Source organism: Taudactylus pleione, unplaced genomic scaffold (genome assembly GCF_031769625.1).
Source record: "Taudactylus pleione unplaced genomic scaffold, aTauple2 ptg000191l, whole genome shotgun sequence".
Lineage (NCBI taxonomy): Eukaryota > Metazoa > Chordata > Amphibia > Anura > Myobatrachidae > Taudactylus > Taudactylus pleione.
Window position 1 is genome coordinate 96293 of NW_028284593.1, and position 12003 is coordinate 108295.

Consider the following 12003-nt stretch of genomic DNA (forward strand, 5'->3'; position numbering starts at 1 on the left):
CATACTAGATGATATTTTGAACGATTGCACGATAACGATATGGTTAAAAATATCGCCTGGTGTTTATGCTAAAAACGACCAACGATGCACGCTTCCGATGATCGTCTATGATAACCCCAGTCGGCTGTACATGCAAGCCCAGTCTGGGGTTATCGTGAGCTATGCCATGCTGTCGGCATCGGTAAGTGTCTATACACTTGCCAATGCCGGGCCTGCCGAGTGCAATATAGCCGCATAAAGACATTGTGTAGTGTGTATGCGGCATTACACTACTTCTGGGAATCATAGATGGCAAACAAATCATCTGTCTTGTGTAAGGACGAAGTCTGAATGACATAACACTTAAGGGCATGTAGCATACCCAAAGAATGAGCAGTAGAAGAGTCTCCACTGTGAAAAGCCAGAACCATGATAGACTGATTTGTGAAATCTAGATAAAACCTTCGGCAAAAAGGAAGGATTGGTACATAGCTCTGCCTAGTTGTCATAGAATACCAAATAGTGAGAACAACATGACAAGGCACTTAACTCTGACACCCTCATGGCAGATACAATTGCCAGAAGAAAGACGGTCTTCCAAGTACTTTAACTTCAGAGTCCAGTAACTCAAACAACTCAGATTGTAAAAAGTTCAGGACAACATTTACGTTCCAAGGTACCGTGAGAGCAAGAAACAGGGATTGCTGATGGAGGGCCCCTTGCATAAACTGGAATCAAGGCTAAGCGGCGCTGGAATAAAACTAGCAGACACCTGCAACCTTCAAGGATCCTAAATGCAGGCCCGCATCAAGACCAGTCTGGAAAAAAAAAAAAAGACTGGAATTGCAGAAAGAAGCTGTCCGAAATTCATTCCTCTCACACCAAGACACTAAGGCCTGCCAGATGCGATGATAAATCTGAGCAGAGACCGGCTTGCAGCATTGTCGGAATGACTTGCTCAGGAATAGAGTTTGCTCTTAAAATTGCTGTCAGAACAGCCATGCTGTCAAATGTAGTCGAGGTAAGGCTAGATGGACGAATGGACCTTGTCTAAGTAGATCTGGTGGAAGAGGCCACGAGGTGTCTATTAGAAGTCACTGAAGATCTGAGCACCATGCTAATCTGGAGCCAGCAGAATTACTATTGCTTGTTCCCGCTTGATGCGTTTGAGAACTCGCTGGAGTAACAGGCGAAACAGATATACAAGACGAAAAGACCACGCCAGAGACGGAGCATCTGTACCAGTGCTGCGTGGTCTCTAGTCCTTGAATAATGAAGGGGAACCTTGTGGTTGAGACAAGATTCCATGAGATCAACCGGAAGTCCCCATTTGTCCACCAGAGCCTGGAACATACTTCCTCCCAATTGTCAACCCCCAGAATGAACACTGCAGAGATGACCAGAACATGCTTTTCTGCCCATCTGAAGATTCAAGCAGTCTCTCGCATTGCCAATAACTTTGTGCCTCCTTGGTGATTGATATTCACCACCACCATGGCGTTGTCCAACTGGATCTTAACAGGGAGAGCCCGAAGAAGTTGTTGAGCTTCCAAGAGTCTTGAGGATTGCTCCGATTTTTCAAGACATTTATGGATAGCCTTGCTTCCATTCAGGACCATTTCCTGAAAATGAAGACAGAACCTCACTATAGGATCCCCTTTGTGGACAGGCAACCTATCATGCAGGTGGTTTGTCAAAGGGTTTTGCATCTGAATGACGGGAAGGAAAATAATTATGGTAGACCTACCTAGATAATTCCTTTTCTTGGAGGTCCATAGGGTCCACAGGGATACCATAATATCCCCATAGTATCCCTGTGGATCCCTATGGACCTCGAAGAAAGGACTGTATCGTCCATTAGTCTTTCCACCTTTGGCAGAGGAAGAGGGCTCACAAGCTCTTCTGGCCTGCTGTCTACCTGAGGGCCGAAATTAGCAAAAGGAAGGGCCTGAGGAGGACTGGGAAAGAAAAGGAAGACTGTAAAAAGGAATTCTTTCCTTCTGTAACTAAGGCACTGATCTTATCCAGTTTGGGCCCAAACAAAATCACTCCAGAAAATCAAAGAGCCTCTAAGGTTCGCTTGGATTCCACATCAACTTGTCACTTTCTTAACCAGAGAGCTCTACGAGCATCAATGGCTGAAGCCGAAATCCTGGAGCAGATGACGCCTGCATAGATATTAGCCTCTCCCAAGTAAGATGCAGATTATTTTGTGTGTTCACCCAGGCCAACACAAGAATAGGCCTTAGAGCAGTCCCTGTGGCCACATAAATAGACTTCAGAGAAAATTCAATTTGACGGTCAAAATATTCTTTAAGAGCAGTTGAGCCCATATGGGAATAGTAGTTCTATTGAATAATCTAGAGAACAAAGGCTCCAGCAAGGTTGGGAACTCCAACTTGGATCTGTCTGCCGAAGGAAGCTGGTGAAGAGATTAAGTGTTTTGAGATCTGGAACTTGCACTCCAGATGAAGCCACACTGTGGATTATATGAGGCAATAAAGTTTAAGTCACCAGCTGCTTATGATTCCTCTTGAAGAGAAGGTTTCCTAGGATTCTAGAGAATACGTGTCAGAAATCTTTAACACTTGTCAGACAGCCCTAATTAGAGTTCCACTCCTTGGACATCTGAGGAGTCGTCCTCTATTACTGAGGAAAGATCCTGCTCTGTATCTTCTAAAAGTCTTACTCACCATGAGAGGAACCCTCTGAACATAATTAGTCACCGGACTGTAAAACAGGTGGAAGTTTCCATTTTTCAGAATCATTGTCTAGATGGTTCACCCGAACCTCTAGAAGAGGGGTCAAGAAGCCTTTCTAAGGAAGAGACTTGTACAAAACCTTGTACTGCCGAGCCAATCCCTGAGCTCAAGTTGGCTCAACCGACGCAGAAGGCTGAACCCCAGATAGAGCCGCCGACCCAATGATTGAAGGAAACATCACATAAGATTCCTGAGGACAAGCGGCCGCTGAGGTCCTGGACAAGGAGAGCTTAGAACAGTGATTTCCAACCTCGGTCCTCAAGGCACACTAACAGTCCTGGTTTTGGTGATATCCATGCTAAAGCACAGATTTTTAATCATAATAACTGAGGTACTAGTTAAGTTGCCTGTGCTGAAGTATGGCTATCCTTAAAACCGGGACTGTTCGTGTGCCTTGAGGACCGTCGTTGGAAACCCCTGGCTTAGAAGATGCAGATCTGGAAGCTGTTAATTGGTGAAATATCTACACCATAGCACCATGCCCCGGCCACCCAAGCCAGTGCATCCACTGAATGACGGGAAGGAAGGGGATGCACTCTTGGGTGCTATCGCACACCGTGTCTCACCCTCGCAAACTGCCCTCCAGTCAGGCCATGCATGATAAAATTTGGGTTTGCATTTTTCAAAAGGCAACATCTTTTTGGACTGTACCAGTCTTTTCAGGGAGAGATTCTGCAGCAGGAAGCAATGAATAAGGGGTAGGGAACACAGAGGAAAAACACTAAAGACATACAGTATATGTGCAGCAATTGACAACTTAATGACAGAAACGTATGAATACACTTTCTATATACTAGCAGCAATTGACAATTTAATGACAGAAGTGCAGCAGTGGAATACAGACTTGTTATATATGAACAGCCATTGGCAACTTAATGACAGAAGCGCACCAATAGTAAAACCTAAACTTCTCTTGTTCTCTCTTTCTATAAGCTGTGGAGTGGACTAAAACTACAGTAACAAAAGGCAGAGTATTAAAGTAAATAGTAACAGACTGTCTAAACAATGAAATATCAAAGTTCGACATTGCAAGCAAAGATACATACAGAGATCGCTACATCAGCCTGGCACCCAAAATATGTGCTAGCAGATTGTTGTATAAAACACTGATATCCTGTCTACATCAACCCTGACTGGCACTAGTAGAGACACTTGCACAGAAGGGAAAAACAAATACACACACTCTTAAGAACAAACAGACCCTTACGCTACAACACACACACTTCTTGACCTCTATAAAATATGAGAGGGGAGGGGGAGACCACAATGTACCTGCGGTCCGCTGAAGGAGCTGGAGTGTCTGCTGTCCTTCACAGGTGGGAACTTTTGGCAGGCTTTACTCCTGCAGCAATGCACCAAACAAGGAGGGGAGAGCAGTGGACTCCTGGGTAATGCCACCTCCAGGAGCTGGACAAGAGATCTTGTCATAGGAGGCAGCCAATAAGAAGCAAGGCTGGTATTCAAAACACAGACGCTGACCCACCCCTGGGTTTGTGCTCATGGGATTCATGAGGGCGCAATGGGGGGCTTTAATGCTGCAGATCTATCGTAAGGACAGATCATACCTACTACCAGCTGCAGCAGTCTCCAGGCGAGTTTGGAGAAGCCCAGGCTCTATCCTGTGGCGGATGTGGCAGGTCCGCCCCAGAGGCCCCCTCATAGCAGGCAGACTCCCACAGCACAGTTTACAGTAAAACAATTAAAATTAAATTAAAAATCTCCAGGTGAGCACCTGGTTCTATCAGGCACTTAACTAAATTGATTCAGGTGAGGTATAAATGGGGGAAAAGACGGTTTCAAATCTTCAGATTTAAAGTACCAGGCTCCACTCAGTACTGACAATACCCCATAGTAACTCAGGGTGTCTCCAAGTGGAGAATGAAGAAAAAATATTTATATATACACAAAACCAGACACACTTACTAGTTTACATCATTGATCTACATTAAGAACAAAGGTTTAAAATTATTGTTCAATTGAAAGTCTTCTTTGTTGTCTGTATTAGGTTGTACATAATACAATGTATTAGGTTGTACCTTCATTGACAAGGTAACGTGCATAGATGAGCAACCAGTATCTGTATTCCTGGCTGGACTGTAGCATTCGTGCAGCTGCGATCTGGTCCTCAAGGTGAGCCATGGTGGTCTCCTGCTGCACCCGATGAGGCATTGTGAAAAGACGAGCGGCCTGTCTGCCAGCACTGAAATGGACATACAAGCTTAAATCAGACAAACAACAAGTAATAAATCTGCAGGATCTGAATATTTTATAAATGATACTTAGCCCAAGACATATTCTTAATCATTGATAATATATTTAGGTCTATTACTAAAATGCCTATTTTCTGCTTACAAGAAGAGATAGTGTCAGATGAAATGCTTTAACATGTTCTTACTTAGACACTCGTCCTTGGATTATGGCTAGTGGTCCAGAACACATGATAGCATCCTGTGAGGTTAAACAGTTCCTGTAATCTGCGCATTGCTCCAAAGAGTCCTGCCTGTCAGACACCAGGTTCCTGTTGTGGGGAAGAAGTTGGCAATGGGAATAAAACACAGAATAAGAATATACATGTGTTTATTGATGACTAGCAGATGTACCCGGGTAGACCTTAGATATTTACTGTTTCCATTTCCATCTCACCTCTCCAATAACACATTAATCCTTCACCTCTATAGTAATGCATCACTGCTAAAGTAAGACATTACCCTCCCTCACCTGTGTACTAACACATTCCACTCCCTCACCTTAAGCCTCTAGACGATAAATTCGACATTTTGAATGATAACTATATCGTTACCGTTCGCAATATTGTCCAGTGGATATGCCGTCAACGCCCAGCGAAGCGCGCTCCTGCTGGTCGTTGACATCTTTCATCTCCCGTATTTGCAGGGCAATCTGACGATATCGTCAGGTTCTGCAAGCACAGGGATGAAGTAGGGTGCCGGCAGTGAACGATATTGCAAATGTTATTGTTCAGTGTGGGCGCTCAATGTCGTCAATGTTAACGACATTGTGCACATCACTGCCGGGGAAACACTAGACAATGTCGCTCATGAAGCAGATAGTCTAGTGTATACACGGCTTTATCCTCGCTCACCTTTCTCTCCCTTGCGTTCGTTGTAACTCATTCAATATTCCCCTCCCTCACCTGTGTAGAAATAAAATCCCTCCCTCACACCTGTAGTAAACTTAGGGGTCTATTTACTAAGCCTTGGATGGAGATAAAATGAACGGCGATAAAGTATCAGCCAACCAGCTCCTGTTATTTTTCAAACACAGCCTGTGACATTAGTTAGGAGCTGATTGGCTTGTACTTTATTTCCATCCAAGGCTTAGTAAAAAGACCACTTACTCCAGAAGTGAGGGAGGGGAATAACACATTCCCTTCCCTCACCTATGTAATAACACATTACCCCCGCTTATCCCTGTAGTGACCACATTCCCCTCCCTCACCAGTGTTGTTACACATTCCCTTCCTTCACCCCTGTAGTAACGCATTTGACATTCCCCCTCCCTCACCTGTGTAGTAACACATTTTCCGCTCTCCCCTCTGTAGTTACACATTCCCTTCCCAACTGCCAGTGATGTTTGGCAGCACTTGGGACAACAGTTGGTGTTTAATTGTGGTTGTAGCACAGTAAAATATTCAGACAGTCAGGCAGGACATTGCATAGGGGGAGGATTCTGCTGCCCCTCTCCCCATGAAATATAAACAATGCAAGTACAAGATGGACAAAAACTATTTCTACATTGAGCAAGAACAGGTATAGATCGACAATGTTTGTAATTAGGAAGCACAAAGAGGCAAAAGGTGAAATGCAGGCAATGCCAAAAAATGTTGTATATACTTTTCTCCACATCACAGCGAGATCATGTAAATGCTGCTTCTACTGCTGTAGGCTTTCCAGTCACACCAAAATATAACAAGCCACAAGACAAGTGCTAATTGTTCTGACTTTTGTCCAACCTCATTATTATAAAGGATTACACAGAAAGGGAATAATACTTTGCACACATTTATTTACAGAGCTATTCCTTACCACGTGGAAAGTGCAGGATTAAAGCAGTAGGATCTCCCATTGGACAAACTCAGCACAGGAATGCCTCTCTGGGTAAGCAAGGTCTGGGACACGGTCATATCGTTACCTGGTGTAAAACAAGACCATTGTAAAATAAAAAATGTGATACAATATTACTAATCAAAGATTAGCTTAATAATATGCATATAAACAAATGTCATGAATGCCCACAAATCATGCAGATACATATTCACATTCATCACATTATATAACTGATTACCTGATAAGATGGGCTGTAGAGACTCATCCTTTACAATAGCTATCTGGCTCTGGACATCCCTGGGGAAAGGGAAAATACAATGATTACACAATCCTTTAGCTAGAGCAGGGATGGGGAACCTCAGGCCAGGGGGCCTTATAAGGCCCCTGGAATCATTTGGTCTGGCCCTCTGAGCTTTTTTCTGCTAGCCTCATCTGGATAGCAGAGTGCCTATAATAGCATCCTGCGGGCACAATCTATGCAGCAGTGCTGCCTGGAGTGTCCTTAGGACACTTCAGGCAGTCACACCGCTGCCCTTACAGCTCCCTGGATCATCCTCAGGATGATCCAGGCATTGCTGTAATCATGGCGATTGTGGCCCCGTCCCCGTCTGACATCACACGGAGGGGGCGTGGCCTGCTCTGGGCCCGCTAATAATAATATAAATATCAAAATGGCCCACGGCAGGAAAAAGGTTCCCCATCTCTGAGCTAGAGCCATAGAGCACTTCTAAACACAAAAAACCCTTCCCCTGTATATTTCCCTATACATCTACAGTAATCAGACAAAATGGAAAAGGTCATCAAGAACTATAGCTGTATATATGATTGATACAGAAGGCAGCCAATGTCATTTTGTAATTTATTGCTCAGTGGTCTGTACTCACCAAACAAACAGCGCAGCTGCCGCTGTAAGAGCCATGACATAAAATCCTGTACACTGCAATGTGGAGACGGGGGAGGGCAGTATGATAGGTGGAAATACTCTTATTCCACTGCCAGAAAACATAGTTAACATTCGCTTCTCACAGGCCACACACACCACGTCACTAGAATGAAAGAAAGAACCATTAATCAGACTGCCCCAGTGTTTACAAGGTTTTGGGACACAGCTGTGACACAATACTAACTTGCTGCCTGCTGCTGCAAGGATCCGGCTTGTGAGCACAGTCTCCCACTCCTTCCCTTCTCTATTACACTTCAGCCGACTCAGCTTCGATCCTGCCACCGCTCGGACATCATTGTCTACTTCAATGTAAATTGAAGGGTCTGCGCTTATCTAAAAAGGGAAAAGGAAGAAGAAATCATCCCACGATAGCAGGGCCATCACTATATGTTGAAGTTTATAATTATATGTCACCTATGCACACACTAATCAGTGCTGACAAGGTGATCTGAAATATATTAGTAACCAAAACAGATCTGTGAAAGCTGCTCTCTACATACTATATATATATATATATATATATTATACACAAACTGAATTTTGGCCTAAAAGTACCTCAGATTTTCACATAAGTCCTAAATGTAGAGAACGAGATCAAACAAATGAGACAAAAAAAAAAATTTGATTTTTTTTTTTTTTTTTTTTTTTTGGAGGGAAGGGATTCAAAATCACACACTATATGGACACCTGATCATTAAACCAACAGGGACTGTAATGACATTGTATTCAAATACATATAATATAATATGGATTTGGTCCCCCTTTTGCAGTCTAATTTTGTTGTCTCATTTGTTAGATTTGGTTCTCTTTATCTACTTTCAGGAGTTGTGTGAAAATCTGAGGTACTTTTAGGTCAAATTTCAGCAGAAACATAGAAAGTTCTGAAGTGTTCACAAATTTTCGTGTGTGTGTGCGTGCGTGTTATTACCAGTTATTTATATAGCGCACACATATTCCATAGCGCTTTACAGAGAATATTTGTCCATTCACATCAGTCCCTGTCCCAGTGGAGCTTACAATCTATATTTCCTACCACATGTACAAATACATACTTACACACTTGGGTTAATTTGTGTTGGGAACCAATTAACCTACCAGTATATTTTTGGAGTGTGAGAGGAAAACTGGAGTAGCCAGTGGAAACCCACGCAAGCACAGAGAGAATATACAAACTCCACACTGTTCGAGCTGAAGTGGGATACAAACCCACAACCTCAGTGCTGTGAGCTGTGAATGCTAACCATTACAAAGTCTGTGTGTATACTCTGTATACTCCGAAAGTTCCATTTATGCACAGGATTTTAATCTGCTTTGGAGGAAAGATCCAAATAACGTAATAGTGGCAAAACGTTCCCGATAGGCCTTCTGGAGCGCCCAAGTGCCCTGCCCTTAGCGCCCCGCTAAAACAGCAGTCTCCACCTGCGGGTTGCAGTATCCCTAGGGGTGGGGAAATGTGCGGTGACCCGCATGCGCCCGGCATCAATTCTTCCTTTCAGCAGCGCTTCTTATTCTTCTTTTCAGCAGTGCTTTAGGGTAGCAAAAATTGAAAAATAATGTAGATTTCAAAGTTATAAAAAATGGCCTTTTTCAGTGAACAAGTAATGGGTTAAAAACTTAGTTGTTCTGGGGCAATGAAAAAACAGGTTTGCCTGGTCCATGAAGCACCGCCTGAAGACTGAGAGAAGGTCTTATGGACCAATGAATCAAAATGTAAAATCTTTGGTTCATCATGCAGTGTTGCTGTTGTACAACGTATAGTAGGTGAAAGTATGCTTCCTCAGTGTGTGGGGTTTATTAAACAGCAGTTTGTAAAAGACGCTATTTACGGCGTGTTTAAGCCCAAAATTTAAAAAGGGAAATGCTTTTAGTAGCTTAACACCTCGTTTTTCTATTTAAAGCATTGCCCTTTTAAATTGTGGGCTTAGATATGCCAGAAAGCAGCAGCTTTACAAGCCTCTAATAAACTCCTGTAATGGTGGGTACACACTACACGATATGCTCCCTGAGCGATATCGTGTAGTGTTGTCCCCGGCAGGCTGTGCTCAATTTCATTCATGACATTGAGCACAGCCGCTGAACGATATCATTAACTATCTCTCCCCCATTCCCTGACATGCAGCAACCTGACGAGATCGATAATGACGAACGACCCTCGGGAACGCGCGTCGTCGTTATCGTTCATCTTTTTGGGGTTAAAAATGGACGATAAAGTGGACGACTGAACGATATAGTTATCGTTCAGTCGTCCACTTTATCGCCCAGTGTGTACGCACCTTAACACCAACTGTCACACATGGAAAAGAAAGCGAGTAAGTCTTAAAGGCTCACACACACTAGACGATGTGCTATGCGAACAATATTGGAGAAAGATCTCGCTTGAACTTTCTGTAGTGCAGGACAAACGATATCAGGTGTAGACACTGAAAGATTACTTTCAGTGAAGTCATCCTGCCACAACTCTGCACAGGCAATTCTTGACTATATCGTCAGATTGGCCAGCATGTACGGACGACAAAAGACTTCGTTAACTAGCCGCGGGAGCGCGCATCGTTAGTCGTTCACTGCATACACACTGAACGATATATCATTGTATGATATAGTTATTGTCCATATCTTTCATAAAAATAGTCTAGTGTATATGCGGCTTTAAGGGCCTCATACACCTGAGCAGCCATTCCTCGTTCTGTAACCAGAATTGCTGATCCGCGTACATTAATGATCGGCTATCTGTGGCAGATAAGGGAAATTCAACATGTTATACATCCTGACTTGCCAATTCTGACCATTTTGGAGGTTGGGATAGAAGAATCGAGATTTTTCAACATGTTGAATATCCTCAATCCCCGGCTCAGCGACTTGCACCGAGTGAATAGCACCCTGAATTAAAATGGCTGCTACAGCATTTTGCAGCACCTTGCAATAGCCTCTCTGGTCTAGGTCTAGTTGGTCAAGGATTCATCCTATAGCAAGATAACGACCCAAAACATGCCTCCAGGAGATCCCCATTCACAGCACTGTAAGTGGAAGTTATTTATTTAATTATAAAAATACATCTAAATCTGCTCAGACAGAGCAGAGAAATCAGATCACGGCACACAAATGAAATGTTCTGCCACATCCCTTAGTATCTTAATTAATGGACAGTGATTGCTAGGGATTTAAAATTAATCCATTTATACAAGAATGGTAGAAACAGCAAGAAATAATGCATTGTAACTCACTTGAAGGGTGAAAGTCTTCTGAGCAGCTGGGGTTGGTAGCCTTAGTGTTAACCTTGGTGTTGGTACGCCTGTTAACTCCTTCTCGGATGTTGATGCCACCTGAGACTGGATAAAATGCAAACAAATAAAAAAAAGTAAATCCAGGTAATGAATATGAATTAAAAAGAATTTAACTTCTAAATTCAAAAGCAAATAAAAATAAAAACAACATTCATTAAATTGAAAGAATACATATGCAAGAAACAAACATACTCTAATTTTTTTACAATAAAAGGTGAGACAACGCAGATCAATGGATTCCAGCAGTTCAAAGTGGGATTTTTGTGGAGCCCTCAACACCAATGTCGTGTCCCACGGAGTTACTGGAGGGACGAAGGGGGGGTTGAATGTGGAGGACTCCTTGCAGGAAAGTTTGAATAGTAGACGAGCTATCCTGTGTTGAAATAATACTGAAAGGGCCGACACCAGTACATTCAGAAAAGCAAGGCGAACGCCCACATCCAAACCAGTCCGTAAGAAAAACAAAACTATCGAAAGAAGAAACATTAGAGAACACCACTAAAAACATGCCTGCCATACAACGTTAATAAATCCTTGCCGAAGAATATTTTCAGACACTGAGCATAGTCCAGATAACAGAATCCGAGAAACCTTTCACTTTTAGGATCAAGTTTTCAATAGCCACCTGGCTGAGGTCGGGATGAAGGCACGGGCCCTGGGAGAGAAGTTCCAGCTGGAGAGGGAGGCACCACAGGAGCGCTACGGACAGACTAAGAAGATATGCTTACCAGGCCCTCCATGGCCTGTCCGGAGCAATGAGAATGGAGGAGACAGCCTCCTGATTCAATCTGCAAAGGATCCGCGGAAGGAGAGCAATTGGAGTAAAAGGAGGTACACAGGTGCTAACTTTCACAATACTGTCAGCGCGTCCACCAAGAAGGCTCCCATGTCCCTAAAGCAGAAGCCATAGCGAGGAAGTTTGTGGTTGTGCCAGGAGGCCATCAAGTCGATGTCCGGACGGTCCAAGCAACGGA

General features: G+C 43.4%; 1 protein-coding gene across 1 annotated transcript in view; it reads right to left on the reverse strand.

Moving 5' to 3' along the window:
• HIRA (histone cell cycle regulator) overlaps positions 1-12003 on the reverse strand; it is a 43102-nt gene that overhangs the window by 2861 nt on the left and 28238 nt on the right. Inside the window, exons 17-23 of the mRNA XM_088476655.1 lie at positions 10970-11074; positions 7933-8081; positions 7690-7851; positions 7044-7102; positions 6785-6890; positions 5137-5259; positions 4778-4941 (exon numbers count right to left, since the gene is read on the reverse strand). Coding sequence (XP_088332781.1) covers positions 4778-4941; positions 5137-5259; positions 6785-6890; positions 7044-7102; positions 7690-7851; positions 7933-8081; positions 10970-11074 — 868 coding nt within the window. The remainder of the gene's footprint in view (positions 1-4777; positions 4942-5136; positions 5260-6784; positions 6891-7043; positions 7103-7689; positions 7852-7932; positions 8082-10969; positions 11075-12003) is intronic.